The sequence below is a fragment of the Caretta caretta genome, chromosome 6 (assembly GCF_965140235.1).
Source record: "Caretta caretta isolate rCarCar2 chromosome 6, rCarCar1.hap1, whole genome shotgun sequence".
In the NCBI taxonomy this organism is placed as follows: domain Eukaryota; kingdom Metazoa; phylum Chordata; order Testudines; family Cheloniidae; genus Caretta; species Caretta caretta.
Window position 1 is genome coordinate 87737905 of NC_134211.1, and position 19283 is coordinate 87757187.

General features: G+C 37.1%; 1 protein-coding gene across 1 annotated transcript in view; it reads right to left on the reverse strand.

Moving 5' to 3' along the window:
• Positions 1–3730: 3730 nt before the first annotated feature.
• Positions 3731–19283, reverse strand: part of SEC23A (SEC23 homolog A, COPII component) — a 49552-nt gene continuing 33999 nt past the window's right edge. The window contains exons 13-20 of the mRNA XM_048854315.2: positions 17863–17969; positions 16626–16779; positions 15448–15525; positions 14224–14385; positions 11059–11145; positions 10032–10187; positions 9396–9461; positions 3731–5208 (exon numbers count right to left, since the gene is read on the reverse strand). Of these exons, the coding sequence (XP_048710272.1) occupies positions 5119–5208; positions 9396–9461; positions 10032–10187; positions 11059–11145; positions 14224–14385; positions 15448–15525; positions 16626–16779; positions 17863–17969 (900 nt within the window). The 3' untranslated portion in view covers positions 3731–5118. The remainder of the gene's footprint in view (positions 5209–9395; positions 9462–10031; positions 10188–11058; positions 11146–14223; positions 14386–15447; positions 15526–16625; positions 16780–17862; positions 17970–19283) is intronic.

Genomic DNA, 19283 nt, shown 5'->3' on the forward strand with positions numbered 1-19283 from the left:
GCAGAGCTGTAACTAGGCATTTTAGCATCCTGGGCAAGAAAGCATATTTGCACCCCCTCCCAGGCTTTTTAGATGATATGAGTTAGGATATTATAAAGTAATTATAATGTATTTATTTTTTCATATTGGTACAGTACATAGACAATAAAAGCTACCGTATGATTCTGTTAGGTGCCACATTAATTTTCACACAATCTTTTATCATCCCTCCTGGGGGCGTGGATCACCATTCACGTTGCACTCCCTGTCAGTACTCATCCCGGGCTGGGGAAGTTAATGATCCAACTAGCAGACCAAATTCGGTGATGAATCGTTGCGCATACGCTAAGAGGAAATATCCTCTTATATAACCTTTAAGTAAACTCATTGATAAGTACTGAAAAAAACATGGAATGAAAATAATTATAACATATATATACTGCAATGACTTAATAGCGTGAAACATATTCAGAAATGCATATCTGTTTATAAAAAAGGGATTCGGGTGGTTTTTCCATCACCCCACAGTGAGACTGTGGCTAAAATAAACAGCGACCTCATAGAATAAAAGGGACTCAAGAGTAAACAAAGAATGAAATTACCACGGAGGTGGATTATCTAGCAATTGAATTACCAACATAGCCTCTGGCACTGTATAAGCAGAAGCCACCCTTTCTCTGGCCTTTATATGAGGGAGACAAGCAATTTGTGGGGCGTGGGAGAGGAGGCTGTAGGATTTCTGGTTTTTACCTTTTGCATTGTGATTTTATTTTTCTAAGAAGAGTACTAATTATTGTTTGCTTCCTGGTACAATATTATGGTTGGTTTATACCTGATCATTTCTCCTGCTGAATCCTGCCAAGCAAATTGTGATTATGCCCCTTTAAAGGTGAAGAATCATAGCAGCATGGCTTGTTTGTATAATACCAGTGTGGGAAGTATCATTCAGCTGGGGAAGCTATGTTGTGGCAGCTGAGAAGAGGCATGACGCATCCTGCATCTTTTTGCAGGGGGTTAGACTAGATGATCCTTGAGGTCCCTTCTAACCCTATGGTTCTATGACATTTGATTTCTGGCCAGGCAAGGGCCCTCATACCTAAGTGTGGAGACAGAAGAAAGTGTATGGCTGTGGTGACTGTGATATCAGATTATGCTCTGCTTCAGTGTGAGACAATGCTAATGCCATGGTTGTAGTGGTTAGTTGGACATATCACCGAGGTGATGGCCCCAGTCTTACAATGTGGTAATTGTGGATGTTGGTGTCTTTGTTGTGAAAGACTTCTTTGGGGTGGAGTTGGCAAAAGAATTCTTCTAGTTCTCCATATTAGTATGGTATTAGGTTCTGTAGTGAGGCACAAGTTCACAAGACTTTAAGTTATATGCACTTTAAGGCAAGGACAGTCCCCTTCCTTCATACCTGGAAAGCACCTAGCACATTTTTGACACTTCTGAATTATAAAAAAATTACTTATTAACCTGTTCTGGCAGTAACCTATGTAAATATATTCATTTATTAAACAGTGCTTCCATTTTAAAAAAAGTGTGCCAAGCGAAACAGACCCATATAATGTTAAGAGCTGAAGTATTAAAAAGCAAACAGTCTGAAGTGCTTCTGAATTGGTACGTGACAAAGAGCCTTCTTAGCAAAGGGTCCCCTGTTCTTTACAAACAGCTCTCACCTAAGACCTGACAAACTCACTAAACCAAACATGTCTTGCAGGATATTTTTCCATAAAGAGTAACATGTAAAGTATCTATAGCTCCTAACTTTGTCAAGATTCAATCACTGCAACATATATGTACAGATAATATTTAAGGAATAATGTATTTCTACTGAAAGTATGTTTTATGGACTTGGAGTAGAAATTAGTCATCCGATGGTAATGTGTCTGTGATAAATGAAGTGGGGGGTAGATCCATTTTATGGACACCCAGCCAGCCAGTTAGCTATAAAATCCGTCTTAGTAGCTGTTCTCTACTTGCTTTACCTGTAAAGGGTTAAAAAGTCCACAGGTAACAGGAAAGGAGTGGGCACCTGACCAAAAGGGCCAATGGGAAGGCTTTTTAAAGTTGGGGAAAACTTCCCTTTGTTTGTTCTGTTGTTGTTCTCCAGAGAGAGGGGACAGAGCAGAGACAGGGCTGGGACTATGCTGTAAAAAGCTTTTTGGCAGGTATGGAAATCATCAGATCATACCTAAAACCTACTCATAAATCAGAAAATGTCTAGAAAGATGCAATTAGGTTTATTTTTATTTCTTATTGGCTTGTGGACTCCTCTGTGCTAACCCCAAATGCTTTTGTTTTGCTTGTAACCTTTAAGCTGGGCCTCAAGAAGGTTATTCTTGATGTTTAATTTTTGTAAGTGGGTTTTTTTTAAATCTTGCAAAAGCCTAAGTTCCAGATGTATTTTCTTTTTGTTTTTAATAACATTTACCTTTTTTAAGAACAGGATTGGATTTTTGGTGTCCTAAGAGGTTTGTGCATATGTTGTTTAATTAGCTGGGGGCAACAGCTAATTTCCAGCTGTTTTCTTTCTCAGCTCTTCCCTGGAGGGAGGGTGAAAGGGCTTTAGGGTACCCCACAGGAAGGAATTCTCAAGTGCGCATTCCTGGGTTCCTAGGCATTTTGCATTTGGGTGGTGGCAGCATCTACCCATCCAAGGTCAGAGAGAAGCTGCAACCTCGGGAGTGTAATACAAGCCTGGAATGACCAGTATTAATTTTTAGAATCCTTGTGGGCCCCCACCTTCTGCACTCAAAGTGCCAGAGTGGGGAATCACCCTTGACAGTGTCTTAGAGATGACCCAAGATAGAAAAGAAACTGAACAATGACGGAGGGGTTTGCCCTGACTGTGAATAGAAATAAAAGGCTGTTTTCAATATAACAAAGTGTGGGGAAAGGTACTCTGGATCCATTCACTGAGGAAAACCCCTGGCAAAAGGGGGTGCTTTCACGAACATTTGGATCCTGGTTCTTGAGAAGACAGCCACCTCTGCAAGACTGAACTTTGAGAGGGAAATCTATGTTCTTAGATAGGAGAGGTAACTATTGATAAGTGTGGACCAGATTTGCATTTTATGATTTTGTTTTTTATTGTAAACACTTGTTTCCACCATTCTCTCTTGTTCCTTGTTAAATATTTATCCTTTTCTAAATAAAATTTTTGTATTTAATGCTTACAAGTGCTGCATGGTTGACAAAAGCGTTGGTTTAAGGTAAAAATGGTAAACTGTGGCAAGCTGAACGTTTGGGTGCAAAGGATCTAGAAATTCTGTGAGTAATTGGTATCAGGGGCTGGATATCACAGGGGAATGATTCAAAGAGATTCGAGGAGTGGGGTGCACCTATCGTTAACCTGCAAGGCAAAGGAAGGGCTTGCCTAGCCCAGAGGAGAGTGCTTGAGTGGCTGAAGAGCAGGCAGTGTCAGGAAGCTGACACCCAGCTACCACAAGGAAGACACCCTTTCACTGGAGGCAGGAATAATAAACTCACTCAGTCCTGGGTACCCCAAGAACTGTCACAATTCATGCTACCTAAATTGTCAGCGATTTGGGCCCTTTCTGTATTTCTAGAAACTAAGCTGAAAGTTTGATGGCTACAGCAGCAAAATTATACAATTCTGTAAATATACAAAATATGTGACGTTATTATGACTTTCATTATCTCCAACTTTAGTACCACATCTGCTTTTAGACAAAAGTTTATCAGATGTAAATATACTCTACCAACAGTTAAGTAAATACCAAAACAGTGAGAGAAAAGGTATGCTTTATTTGAGCTTCTTTTGGCCTGGATATAATCTCATTTAGATAAAAGAAAATTAAGGAAATAAAACTAAGAGCTATTGATTTCATCAAGTTTTACAGAATTTACAGACAAACAGGAGAAAACTCATGCCTATCTCATGAGCATATAACTGGATTTCTAGGTCAAAATTATCTCTCTTCCTTCAGTCATTGTATAACATGTTCTTATTATCCACTACCAAATTTTATATTTTTGCTTGTCAAAATAGCATCAGCAATGTAAACATCTGTTCCATATGTAAACTTTAAACAGTAAATGTGAACACATTAATTTACAAAAAAAAAATCAAGAACAGAGTATCACTAAATTTATTACAATTATGGCATATAATGCATAATACTGTTTCAACAAAAATTTGCAGCCTACTGAATTTATAACAAAAAGGAAGCAGAAACAAAAAAGCATATGTGTAGTGCCACACATCAGAGTAAATATTATTATAAGGCTATAACAAAAAAAATCTATGTATCCTAGGGAAAAAGTAAATTTTCTGGCTAAGACAAATCAAGACTACATTTCTAATCACTTCACAACTGTAGTGTAGGGTTTTTCTTAGAACAATCTAAAATGCATTGATATTATTCTCCTTTGCCTTGAGTATATTCATGTATGGTAGTGTTTGACAGTACTAACTGTAATAGCGTAGAATTACTGGCAGAGATATAACGTGGATTGTCAGGTTTATGCTTTGGACAAGAACTGATTTTTTTAAATTGTGCTCAAATTCTTTAAATGGAAAGGAAGGAAACAATCTGTTACCAAAAAAGCAAAGGTAAAAAATAAACATAAAGAAGTCAATACTTGAAAGAATATTTTTTCCTAAATAATCACCACACAAACATAACTGATTATTGAAGAAATTAAACGTTCTGTAGACTAAGTCAGAGTGAGTTTATTTTATATGCTTTTTCTGTATCTTTGTTTGCTTTTTGTTCAAAATTAGTAAAGAGAAGTAGTCACAAGGCAATCTAGAAAGCCCAGTGCCACTATAGACTTCCTTTGTAATGTTTAACATGTCTTTGTAGTGCAAGGCAGAGTCACATTCTCAACCATTTAAAAAAATATCACATTTCAAAGTTATCCTCAATGGTCTAAAAATAATATATATATAAATCATCATGGTAACCAAAAAGACTTTGTTCTTTTTCCTCTAATTATATTCCATTAAGACATTTGCTGTTAACAAATGCTTTCTTGAAAACTACACCACTTTGAAATCTAGTTAGGCAGCTTGTGCATATCACAGCATTCTGTTTGCAGACACAATGAAAAGGAAAAAGAAAGCCGAAATATAGTTCAGCTTGTCAGTGTCTGTAATGTGTTGCATCATTTTTAGGCAGCACTAGAGACGGCAAGTTTCTTCAGATGATCCATAAAGACTTGCAAGCTGACATCATCAGTCAGAATAGGTGCTCCAGACTCCTCCAAGAGAAAGTAAAAACAAGGAGAATTCATTAGATTATATTAATTATGAAGCAAGTGTAGTTGGAAAAAACAATTTTTAATGCACAGTATGTTCTGTAAAATAATCTAATATTTTTAAAGGGCTTTACAAACATCATTTTGACAAAAATGCTAGATTGTAGGTTTACATACATTTAATATATTTGCATAAATTCAAGTATAAACCATCACAACTATATTCCTTCCCATTTTAAGCAGATTCTGCAACAAGACATAATGTGGGGAGATAATTAAATGTATTTGTGGGAAGCCTAAAGTTTTAGATAGCTGACAAATATTGAATATATATTTTATAGAGAAAATTAAAAAGTCATGCCATATGTCCGACACTGTTCCTATAAATTGGTTAGTCTGTAAGGTGCCACAAGTACTCCTTTTCTTGTTCCTATCTTAGTGCACCAAATAAGAAAAAATAGAAAGACAGAGGAATGCCTGTTACTACCACCACTAAATTAACTATGATTTAACACACACACCCAAAATATCAATGGGAAACAAGACAGCAAGCTGCCCAGGGCCTGATCCAATGCCCACTGAAGTCAAGGGGTATGTCTACACATTGACGTTCATGTCACTCCAATGTATAGATCTAGCTAGCTTGAGTACAGAAGCAGTGAAGCCGGGCAGCACAAGCTTCCAAATGAGTAATACATTCCAGGCAGGCTAGTATAGTCCATTGCTCCAGTACCCAGGCCAGCTCGGGAATGTCAACATAAGCTGTAATTACACCCCAGGATTGCACTATAGACATACCCAAATGGAGAAGTCTTTCCATAGACTTCAATGGATGCTGGCTCAGAGCTGAACAGCCGTTCCATTCTGCGATTCTTAAAACTGGTAATGATATCTAAAGGTCATACACACTGCAGAGTCAGGGATCAAAAAGATGCAGTCTCCCCATTTTTCTTTTCTTTGCTCTCTGACCTCAGGGAACAATTTGAAGAATTCCAAGAAGTTCCCTGTGAAGTGCTCATGGCAAAATACAAGCTTTCAGAGGATGAAATGAAAAAACTGAGTGTGGATATTGAAGAGACATATTTGCTTGGACTCACTTGGGAGAGAGCCTTAGAGAGCTAAGAAGTCAAGGAAACAGACAGTAAATTTTCAACATTTTAGTGTGAGCACTATTTTTAAAACACATACAAGTGGTTCTCTGATTTCATATCAGATCTGCCTATACTAAGCAATGAGCCGAGCATTAGAAAAAAATTGGCAAATTGCTCAAGTTTCCATGTAAAAAGGCCAAAACCTGTAGTACATAAAGAAAAACAACAGACCTGGCAGCTCTGCAAACATTAAGTAATTAAAGCTCACAAGACCTCTTAAGAAGCTCAGTCTCATTATACCCATTTTACAGAGGAGCAGGAGGAGCACCCCATAAACACCAGCAAAGCTGCCTCATTGTCCTCCCTCAAATCCCTCCTTGAAACCCTCCTTTGCTGTGATGACTACAAAAAACCTGAGAATAATTAGGCTGTGGTTGTGCTGAGGCCACTGCCTCTTATGCTGACCTATACTGTCTTCATGTACTCCCGCATCTGTCTGTCTATTTGTCCATTTATGATATTTTTTCTTACAAACTGTAAGCTCTTTGAAGCAGAGACCATCTTTTTGTTCTGTGTTTGCACAGTGCCTAGCACAGTGGGGTCCTAGTCCAAGGCTGTGGCTCCTAGGCACTATAAAAATGCAAATAATAATACAGATGAAGAAAACAGACAGACCACAGAGGTTAAGGCCACATTTTCAAAAATGCTCACTATTTTGGGGTACCTGTCTTTGCATGCCTACCTTGACACAACTAAGATTTCATTTCAGAGACACTGAACACTCATAACTCCAACGAAAGTCAGTGAGCTGAATGGGTGTTTGTGACACTTTTCATGATCAGGAAACAGATGTCTAAATTAGGGCACTCTAAATTAGTAGACATTTTTTTAGAACTGGCCGAAGCCCCAAAGTGATCAGTGGCAGAGTTGGGTTTAGTAGTTTAGTCTGAATTCTCCTCTCCTTGTGCAAGGAGCAGCAACAGGATTACAAATAGACTGTCATCAAGGAGTGAGAGTGTGACTCACCACTCCACAATTTTTAAATTGGAAGAGAGCTCGACATCACCTAATAATCCAACACTAATGTAGCTGAAGACCATCTAGAGAGTAGCTCAGTAAACAACAAATCAAACACTTTGTCTACTGAGAATTCTGGGCTCTATAGTTTACCAGTGAGAAAACTAGCAAGGTTTCATTGTATGAAACTGAGAAGTACATGAAAATTAGCTTTGTTTTTGCACAGACTGAATATATAATTTCTGTTCATTTAAAAACCCAGCACTGCGGCATGCAAATATATACAAAATTTAAATTTAACACAGGCAGATATATTGATGCCAAGAAGTTTGGCATTAGTAGAGACTTAAGAAATTGTATGCAGCTTTTTCTCTTAAAAACTGTAAAATGCCCAGTCACCACCAAAGAAAGAGTACAGTTGAAAGCAGTGACAAGCACAGCTAGATATTATCTTGTACCAGTTCAAATTAAACTATTACAATTGCTTAAAGAGTAATTTGAAGATGTACTTTCAAGTAAATACAATGGAACTCTCTACTGAAATTTTAAGTTATTTTTTCTGAATATGTTTTAAATACAGTAAATGCACATACAGGGCCAAAGTCTGAAAAATCTTCACTTCCAATTAGATATTAAAGTGTAAACTATATGACTCATTGCCTCCTGAAACACGGTTTCAATGGTGTGCAGGTGCCCTCTTCAGGGCAATGTGGAGTATCAAATTTTATTGGTGATTTTCACCAATTCAGACATCAGCCAGAATTACAAGAAACAACCCACATAACTCAGGGAAAGGTTAAAAGCAAAATTAATTAAGTTTAAAATTGAAAAAAATGGCATGTATCATGTGATAAATGGACTAGTTTATTCGGCTGAAGTCTGTTTGCACAAGTAACTGAAAGCTAACCTTGCAGGAGTTCATGCAGAAATTATATAATACAGTGTCAATGGAAATGTGAAAAATTCTATTTTTACTTTGCAGCTGAGTCTATGTCAATAACATTGGCCTCAAATACAGTTACTTAGTTTTCAAATTGGGTCAAAGTTTGGTTTTGGTTACATTATAAATTTGGAGAAATACTCTGACATCTCGTTAATGTTTCGGACTGAATATGCCCTTTATCAGACTACTTGGCAAGAGCTTCTGCTGTTTTGGTCAACAACAGAAGCGTGTACATACCTAACGTCAGTACATTTTTGTTTGACAATGCCACTAACTTAGCATTTACCCATAGTTATATTTCTTTTCCTGTTATAAAGTTCAAAGCTGGAAGGGAGGGTAGGGGATTGGGGTGCAGAGCTGTTATGGCTGTAACAGAGTCAGAAAAGTGAATTGCTGTAGGTAGCCCTACCTCCTGAATTTCTCTATATTTAATAAGCTTTCTTCCTGGAGCTAGGACTTGAAAAGTTAATTTTCCTGGTTACTCAATGGCAGCCTGGACCATGGGAAACCCAAGTATCAATGGTAGGTTTCAGAGTAGCAGCCATGTTAGTCTGTATTCACAAAAAGAAAACGAGTACTTGTGGCACCTTAGAGACTAACAAATTATCAATAAAATCAAGTATCAATAAAATACTGGTTCACTGCCCCACCCTTGTTAAACCTTAATCTCAGAGTCTATCAGTTTGTAGGACAGTTTTCTGGCACTTTTTGGTGATCAATTCCTGAACTATATTGCTGAGATGAATAACAGATTTTTCTGGATGCAAAAAATTCTTTGCCCAAGGATTAGTGCCCTCTCATCAGCATTCTTTTCACTGTAAAGAATTTGAAGATAGTGTCTGATTTGGGAAGACATCTCAACTCAAGCCTAAGAGAAGTTTCCAAGCAGTAAACTGGACCAATTTTTTCAGGGGAATAAAGTAGCAATGATGCATCTTCTCTTTAATCTTGGTAGTTCTAAGTGGCGGCCAGGAATATTGTATTTTTTTCTCATTTCATTTTAACTGTGGACATTACTGCCTGTATGCAACTAATATTTCACTGTGTCTAAAGCTGGGAAACTCTGAACGTAGAAAAAAAAATTCCCTCAAGCATATTCACCACTGAGATAAGCTTAGCACAATGTTTTGTATGCTTACCTGTCCCCAGGCATACATGTTGTTGTGAGTCTGAGAGGGATTGACTTTAGAAAGCAGGAAGCGGGCCTTTGAAAACATAAACCAAAGAGGAAATAAATCACTAAATTTAAAACAAAATAAATCTTGTAGCCACAGAATTTTACCTTGATTATCTGAAGCAAAGCATGCAGGGTTGTCATTTTCTTAGTATTTTCTTTTTGGTAAAGTTAAGTTTTTGTAGGGAAAAGTGAGTATGCTCTAAGTGACAGTAAATGTGAACCAAAACTTAAAGATCCCTGGATTCCATAGCTACATCACACAAATAATTTGAGATGTTGACAACTTTTCAAAGTTGTGGAAAATTTAATTTTTTTAAAGAAAAACCTAGTAAAATAAATGTAAATAATAGAATACTAAGAAATGTTTCAAAATCCAAAAACGAATGGAAGAATAATAGTGTCTAAAAAAGGGAATCAAGCATTAAACAAGTTACTTCTACATACTTATTTCTGTCAGAATTTCAACCTCCTAATTGCTAAGTCACCATTTATATATCTATCCACTACATTTATTTTAATAATTAAATGAACATTTATAGTATCTTTAATTTAGACACTAATGACACCTCATTTCTTAAATGTACACAATTCACTGTACCTGGCTTCCTCCATGCTCTGTATCAATGTACCGGGGCATTGGGAATCTGGAATGGAGAATTTCCTGGGCATCATCTATTGGAGCTTGCAACAGATGGCGAAAATTTTCATATTCTGGCATGTCTTGGTAGCCTGACTTGCGCCACTGAGCTATGGTCTAAAGAATAAAAAATTTAAAAAGCACTCATTATTATTATCATTTGTATTACTATCATAGTACCTGGGATCCCCAAACATGGACCAGGACACTATTGTGCAAGGTGCTGTACAAACACAGAACAAAAGGACAGTCATCCATTTTCACAATACAGTTGATATAAACAGGACTTTCAGAGGGGAATGTTCCAATGCTCACCTCTACTCTACCATTCCTGCCCTCTTGCTAGACTTTGCTCCCTCCAACTATTAATACCTATTAACTTATAAAACTGACTCTCTAAACACAAAATCTAACAAAACGTGTATGTAACAAAAGCAGGTAATATAAACTTTTACTTTTGTAGCCATTGTCCTTGCCCATACTTTTGCCCACCTTTGTCTGTCAGGCTTAGCTGTGCTAAACTGTAAACTTGTCAGGTCAGGGACCAATCTTATTTCCTGTAAAATGTCATGCACACCTAAGGCACAGAATAAATAAATAATAATAGGAATAATGTGTCCAAAAGTACAAAAAAAAAAAAAAACCTTTTGCTGTTCTACATAAAAATTTAGCATGCTGATACCATGTAGGACAAGTTTTAGCTTGAGGTGTGCGGAAGAAAATGAACCTTAACCCCCTTGAAAAACAAGATTTATAACGGAAATAGCAAGTAATACCAGGTGCCACTATATTAAACCACATTAGGCCATAATCCTCCAAACATTTATATACATGTTTAATTTTATGCATGCAAGTAGCTCTATCGGGTTCTACTCAGGTAAACACAGTCAAATACTGTACTAAATGCTTACAAAATTAGGGCCTTAGTTTGGTAACAGAATATTTCTACGATGAGCAGGATGTATACATAAGAATGACTGGATCTTACCTCTCCATGATAAATAAGGATCTGGAAAAAGGTGTCCATAAGAAGAATGCGATCTGGCAAAATGCTGCTGCTATCAAGAAGAACAGGCTAAGACAAAGGGGAAAAAATTCAGTTGAATATGGAGAACAGAGTAAACTAAGTATTTTACAAGCCTCTTTGAACAGATCACCAAATTTTAGGAAATGCTTTTCTTTAAAATTACTACTAGTTCTGCATCGTTACTTCTCAAAATTACACATCTACAACCCTCATAATTTCATTTTAAAATTAGACTGCTTGATTCCAAATACACAATATTTCATGAACATGTAATGTAAAAAAGTAAATACGGAAGTCGAGAGTTGGGAGAATTATTTCATCACTGTGCCTTTGCTTTGTCTTTCAAACACCTCCATTTTATCAATACCATGTCACCAGGCCCACCCACAGCAATTCCGGGCCTCAGAGCAGAACAGTCAATGAGCCCCCTAGAAAGGGATGGCTGAGGTTTGATTCGTGCAGGGTACGTTGGAGCCGGGCCCCACGTTGCTGCTGGCCAGGCGTGGTGCCGCCACGTGGGCGCGGAGCTACCACATGCGGCGACTGGTACACACATGTAGAAGACACGGACGCAGGCTGCCTGACATTTAGGCGGTGCTGCGCCTGCACTTTTCACCACTGCCAGTACTACCCCATGCGCGCCTAGGAGCCCTGTGTCCTGTCCAGGTGATTTAAAAGAGACCGGGGATCCCAAGCCCTTTTAAATTGCCTATGCTCCTGGGCAACTGCCTCCTGCAAGCGGGCCCGCATGTCACTACTTTAAAGATGCTTCAGTGTGTAAAGAAACAGTTGTCATCCTGGAACATATTTTCCTTACAGCCTTACTTTTGCAATTAGATAATAGTACTATAGTATTGTCTATGCTGCCCTATATTCTGTATATTGAATACCTAGGCATATATGAATTCTGAGGTATTATTACTTAAAAAGGCAACTGGAAGGCTTTTAATGTTGCCACTATGTGTTGATGTCATGTGAGGCAACAGGATATATCATGATAGAGATACCTCAAAGTATTGATTGTACAAAAAAACGGACAAAGAAAATTGTGACTAGACTGATGTTACTTCACCTACAGCTTCCAGCGCATCATCAAGGATCTACAACCTATCCTGAAGGACGATCCCTCACTCTCACAGATCTTGGGAAACAGGCCAGTCCTTGCTTACAGACAGCCCCCCAACCTGAAGCAAATACTCACCAGCAACCACACACCACACAACAGAACCACTAACCCAGGAACCTAGCCTTGCAACAAAGCCCGTTGCCAACTGTGTCCGCATATCTATTCAGGGGACACCATCATAGGGCCTAATCACATCAGCCACACTATCAGAGGCTCATTCACCTGCACATCTACCCATGTGATATATGCCATCATGTGCCAGCAATGCCCCTCTGCCATGTACATTGGCCAAACCAGACAGTCTCTATGCAAAAGAATAAATGGACACAAATCTGACATCAGGAATCATAACATTGAAAAACCAGTAGGAGAACACTTTAAGCTCTCTGGTCTCTCAATAACAGACCTAAAAGTTTCAGAGTAGCAGCCGTGTTAGTCTGTATCTGCAAAAAGAAAAGGAGGACTTGTGGCACCTTAGAGACTAACAAATTTATGTGAGCATAAGCTTTCATGAGCTACAGCTCACTTCATCGGATGGCAATTCTTCAACAAAAAAACTTCAAAAACAGACTCCAATGTGAAACTGCAGAACTGAAATTAATTTGCAAACTGGACACCATCAGATTAGGCCTGAATAAAGACTGGAAGTGGTTGGGTCATTACAAAACCTAAACCTAATTTCCCCAATACTAATTTCCCCCTACTGTTACTTACACCTTCTTGTCAACTGCCTGAAATGGGCCACTCTCACTAACACTACAAAAGTTATTTTTCCTCCCTTGGTATCCTGCTGTTAATTGATTTATCTCATTAGACTGACCTCACACTTGGTAAGGCAACAACCATCTTTTCATTTATTTATACCTGCTCCTGTATTTTCCACTCCATGCATCTGATGAAGTGGGTTCTAGCCCACGAAAGCTTATGCCCAAATAAATTTGTTAGTCTCTAAGGTGCCACAAAGACTCCTCATTGTTTTTATTTTGTAGCGTGGAGATCTAACCACATGAGAAAGCATGAAGCCATTATAACTTCAATGAAAAGACAGGGCCAAATTCACTGGCATACCTGGGTGCAACTTCATTGACTTCAGTGGAATTGCTTCACATACTAAGATTGAATTTGACTCAGAATTTTTCTAGATTACTAGCTTTCTCGAGCAGAGACTGTCTTGTATCTTATCTGTTCCAAATAATAAATTATTTAGTGTGTGTGTGTAAAATCATCCAAGTATTATTCTCTATGTACAAAAGTTGTTTTAAAATGTTTGCAGAAAGGTATTTGTTTCACTTGACTATTACTGTAGCTTCTGGTAAATCCATTTCAAAATGGAATGCAGGGTACTCAGGATATGGGATCTAATAGTTTGGGACTAATAAGTACTAAAGCTTTGGAAACTCGCCTACATTATATCTAAACTAGCCAGAATTCTTGGGTTTGCAAAATTGGCTGCAGTGTAACTAATAGGACTGCAATATTCTAATTAACTATAGTCAACTGTATGAGAATGGAGGGGGTCAGTTCTGGGTGAGATATATGGTAGGACTATGACATCACCTTTCATAAACAGCCTTGAAACTTTGTTTTTCCTAGTAATTGTGTAAAATCCATCACACCTACTAAAAAGTAAAACCTAGGGTTAAAAATAGGTTTATACCACGGGGAAAATCCTGATGTCATTGAAATCAAAGGCAAAACTCCCATTTGACTTGAAAGGGTCCAGAATTTCATCCCATGTGTCTTGGTTTGGAATGCCATCATACAAAAAAGCGAGTTATGCTCTTGAGGCTATTGTGCAATAATCAGATTTCATTGTTCACATAGCTGCCTTGCTCACAATTTTCTGTTTTATATAAAATACATTACACACACACACTTTCACAGGCGATGATGCATAAGGTTGTTTTAATACTTACATAAATATCTGCAACAAAGCCATGAATACAAAATTCCACATCTAGTGCACTTTTGCCCTATAGTTGAATTAAACATTGTCATACCTCTGGAGGTCCACTGAAAGAGTAGGCATAGAGGATTGGTTGAATCATGATAAGTGACTGGGTTAGATCTTGACGCATGAAATGATGACGATAGTATGAACTCTCATCAGGGCTGTTGTTAAAGACTTGCAAGAAAGGGGACCTCCTTAAGTGAAACATAAACTGCAAAACAAAAAGTCCTACAGGGTTGGACAAATAAAGTGGAAAAAATATGTTTCCAATAAAATTAACAAACTACTAGGTAGTGCAACATTACAAATGTACCACCCACAAAACTGCATCTCAAATAATTTAACATTGCACTTTTCTATGAAAATAAAGTAAGGTTATTCTCAAAATGGGTAGGCACAGAAAGGAGAGTTTAACATCTCTTCACTCCCCTATATTTATACCTAAAACAGAATATTCTATACTGTTATAATCTTTACTAAAATAGCATGTGTAAATTAACTGTATCGTTTTTAGGAGTTAGTGTACTATGTTTTAAACACAGAAACTGGGCAAAGCGCAGTTTTACTATGAGAAGGAATACAATTATTATCAACTGCAAATTTGGACCTTTCAGTTCAAAATGGAAAGCCCAAACCCTTTATTGCTGGACCAATGTTTCTACACTGCAGACAGTTTACGCTGGAGGTGCTTTGAGTTCAATGGAAAGTCCAGATTCAACAGGGTTTAATAGTGCTCTGGAAATGGTTATTTACTAAATGCACAATTCCTTTTAAGCTCAGCTGCATTAAACTAACAAAACATCAGTGAAGTGTTTCCTCATCAATTTAACATTTTTAAGTAGTACATGAAAGACATCACCAGAGCAATCCTGTATAGCATGAAATTTAAAATATTTGTGAATTTCTTTTTTTAATAGCTGTCCCCAACATCTATTTAATATTATTATTTGTATTACGATAGTACATAGAGGCCTCAGCTAAGAACAGTCCTCCATTATGCTAGGCACTGTATAAACACATTGTAAGAAACAGTCCCTGCCCTGAAGAGCCCTAAACTGACAAGAAGAAAGAGGGTGGAAGGGAAAGAGAGGCACAGAAAGGTAGAGTGACTTGCCCAAGGTCACACAGCAGGTTAGTGGCTGAGCTGGGAAGAGAACCCAGGTCTTCTGATTCTGAGCCCCAATCCAATGTCCTATCCCCTCCACTGCCTCCTAAATCCATGCTTTTCCCCTAATCATTTACTCTTTACTTTTAACACTTTCTTTCTACTCACCTGTGGATAAAGTGAGAAGGTTTCTGAAAATCTGAAGGAGCTTGGATCATCTTTGTGATATTCTCCAAATTTCTGACACTGAAAGAAAAGAAAAATGAATCTAAATTTGTATGGCAGCTTTGTTTATGCCACTATTGTATTTTCAAATATTTCATTTCATTTTATCTATTTTATAATCAATATTTTTTTCCTTCCCCAAGTTTCCTTTACTGTACAAATGTGGTCCAGGATGAAACTTGATACAAATGCTCTTCTTGGCAAGTAATAATTTCCTTCCATATCGGGTTGTGGAGTTGGTTTTTTAAATCCCCAAAGAGGAATTACAAAATTAAATGTTCCCAGACAAAAATCATTATGACAGTTAAAGTTGTAAATAAATATCACTTACATGTGGGAGGCAAATTTAACACTACACTGAATAAAGTACTAGCTGAAAAAATTTCACCCACCTCCAGTCACAGTACAGTAAGACTAACATTACTAACAGAGACAGCTTAGAAAATGATCACAAATTTTAACTTTGGCAAAGGACTTCTCTAAGGATGCATTTATTTGGTGCTTGCATAAGGAGTTAGTGAAGCTAGAAATAGCTTGTTGCAACTATCTAGATGTAGTTTAACTAGTATACAGGCATTTAGACAATCCATAAGAAACCAATGGGGGGGCAAAAAAAGGGGGAATTTCAGATGGCTGTATCTACATCCATTTAACCATATACACTTCTCAATATATGGGTCTGTCCTTCCCCAAGTGTAATACATTTCTTTTCATGTCTTATGTGTCCATCTTAACTGTGGTAAGCTACACTTCAACTTTCTCGGTTGCAAAATTAGGTTGAAATGCATACTTTTCTTCTTTCTCTCCACCCCCCACCCAGCTTTAAATTTCTACTCCCCAGAGCCAGATCTTTAATCTTATTTTAAACTTCTTGATACTTGGCTCCTTCAGAGCAGTGACTCTGTGCTGAGAGTTGAACACATACTATCTAAAATTTAACTATACTAAAATAATTCAAGTAGTTATGATTTTAGTTAGTAAAATAGGAAATCTTGGTTAGCGATGCATTCATGGTGGTGGTGAAGTATTCAGTCTCTCTGTATATAGTATTTACAGATTACCACTGGACATCTGAATTATTTAACAATGTAAAGTTGGAGAGAAAAAGTATGTCTTCTTACCAGTCGTATCAGCTGTCTGTCCAGCCACCTAAGTACATCAGGTCCTTCTTCTGTCTCTGCCCTATAAACTGCCAATCTGGCCATAAGAATGGCAGCTGCCTCTTGGTCAAAAGAAGCAGCAATGTTTTGGATCTGTGTCTGAGCATCTGCCCAGCTGTAAAATAAAGCAATAATTTTTACCACATCTAAAGGAAAAACATCCAGACTCAGGATATTCTATTAAAATTAAGGCAGTAGCATAGCTGTAGCAATTTCATAACAGACAAGCCCATGTTGGAATTCCAAGATCTTAGTTAGGGTGGACTCTTTACTTCCCAATTGCCCCTTCTCTTTTCAGAAATCTCCTAATTTTGAATCAAAATGCAGCTCCACCCACAAAAACATAATGTAATGTCACTATTATTATAAGTCATTTATATCAAAAATGCTGAATTATGAAAGGAAGGATACAGAAAAATGTTAAACTGAAAATTAATCTCACATTCTGATTCCTGCAATAATAATTTCCTTGTGCCCCTCTTCTAGGTCTTTGTGTCATTCTGTGCCCTAATTTTGGGCCCTTGCAGATTGTGAGGAATGAGTGTACTGTATGCATACAATGTCAGTTCCGTTGAGTACTGAGAAGATTTTAATTAAATATAATGTAATAAGTGTAAGTCAACCTGGGACTCATGCTAACAGTGATTGCCCACACCTCTTTTAATAAGGGGAAATCTACCACCAATTAAGCATGCAATAGTCTGCCCAGTACTAAAGAAAACATCACTCAGTGTTGCGAACTGCCTTCTTAATGGCTAACTTCCGTTTTCTAAGCAAGCTAATTGCAATGCTAATTGAACCCATGAAACTGCAGGTGAGGGTTTTGGTGGTGGAGGAGCAATTGTATATAATGACCTTCTGGATAGACCTAATATTCATAGATTTTTAGATCAGAAGGGACCATTATGATCATCTAGTCTGACCACCTGCAAAACACAAGCCATAGAATTTCACCCAGAGATTCTTGTTTTATCTACAAGGATTTGGGGCATTTCAGGGCATTTCCATTCAGCCCTGCAGCTTCTTAGAAATCGGATGCCTTATAGCTCTTCATCCAGAAGACATACATAGTGTATGAAGCACAATCCCATCCTTGCCATGTGCACTGTATAGGTTAAATAACTGAATAATTCTATTTGAAATGCAACAGATGTGTATCACACTATTGCTAAATTAATTCATCACAATTAAAGCTTACTTTCTGGCAACTGTGGTTACTTTGATACGTCTCTGTCCACTTGAATGCTGGTACTGAGTCACAAACTGGATTGCACCACGTCCACCTTGAGGAATTGGAGCATTGTGCTGTGTTAAAAAAAAAATTAACAAAATCTCACCAAGATTCAGTAATATAATCATCATATTAGGATTCCTATCACTGCCAAAATCCATTCTGAAATTAGAAATTATACGAAAGAAGCTACTTTAATAAATCTAATATGCTCAGCAAATGTCTAGTGGATAAAAAATATAAGCCAGTAAACTCACTGTCAATCTTGAGCTATAGATTTAAGTCCTAAATTTGTCTAACTTTAAAATTGCAGTAATCTAATGGAGAAAGTCCTACATTACAAAAAATCATCGTGCCAGCAGCAAGGTTTTAAAGCGAGACTGTTGATTTGAAAAATCTAATTTCTGTATAATTGTTTTTTAACCTACCAATAACACCCAAGATTACTACAATGGAAAGACGTTAGAGAAAAAGCAATAGGCTTTTTTTCCTTTTTGTTCATTTTGTATACTTGATAGCTTTTGGTGTATAGTGATATGATTAGTTCACTTCACATAAGTTAAGTGGGAGCGGAGGGAAGATCTGGAAAGAGGATGTATTGTCAACTCATGATTTTATTGCAAGTGTCACAGTACTGGGTGGTTTTACTTTAAGTCACAGGTTCCAGGTTTGTGTGATTACATGAAAATCTCAGCTATCATTAAAAAAAAAGTTTCTAAACCTCATGTGTACTGTGAAATGCTTAAAAAATGTGACCCAATTGCTCCGTAAAAGCTCAAATACCAAACTCAAAGAACCCAAAACACTTTTTAATTCATGATTTTTAGCTAATCTCATGATTTTGGGGGATATGGCTCATAATTTTGATTTTTAACATTTGGAGTTGGCAATACTGAAGACTTCCTCCTAAGTTTCCTGAGATATATAATAATATCTAGTATAATATATAATAAGATATATAATAATATAATATATAAAATATATAAATTCAATATTATTTTGAAACTAGTTAAACTACCCAAACATTTGCATTCCTGAAAGATATAAGGAAGTATCTTTAGTGTTGCTTATAAATGTTACCATTGTAAAGCACAATATGGTGAATCAATGTCTGATATGAGTAATTTCTTAATGGTACTGTATTCTCTATGTTAAGGGTTTCATGCTTTAAAAGAGTTAAAGCAATTCTATTTTTAAGGATTAAAAACAACTGATAATAAAATAACAAACAATGTACAAATATCTGTCATTGTCCCTTAAACCAGAAGTAGTGAAAATGCTGAACAATAATTCACAGCACAGTGTCATAGGAACTGGAATACTGATGCAAACTGAAATTTCAAAGCCCAGGTCAGTCGTCACAGTACGGTATATAACTGAGTGATATA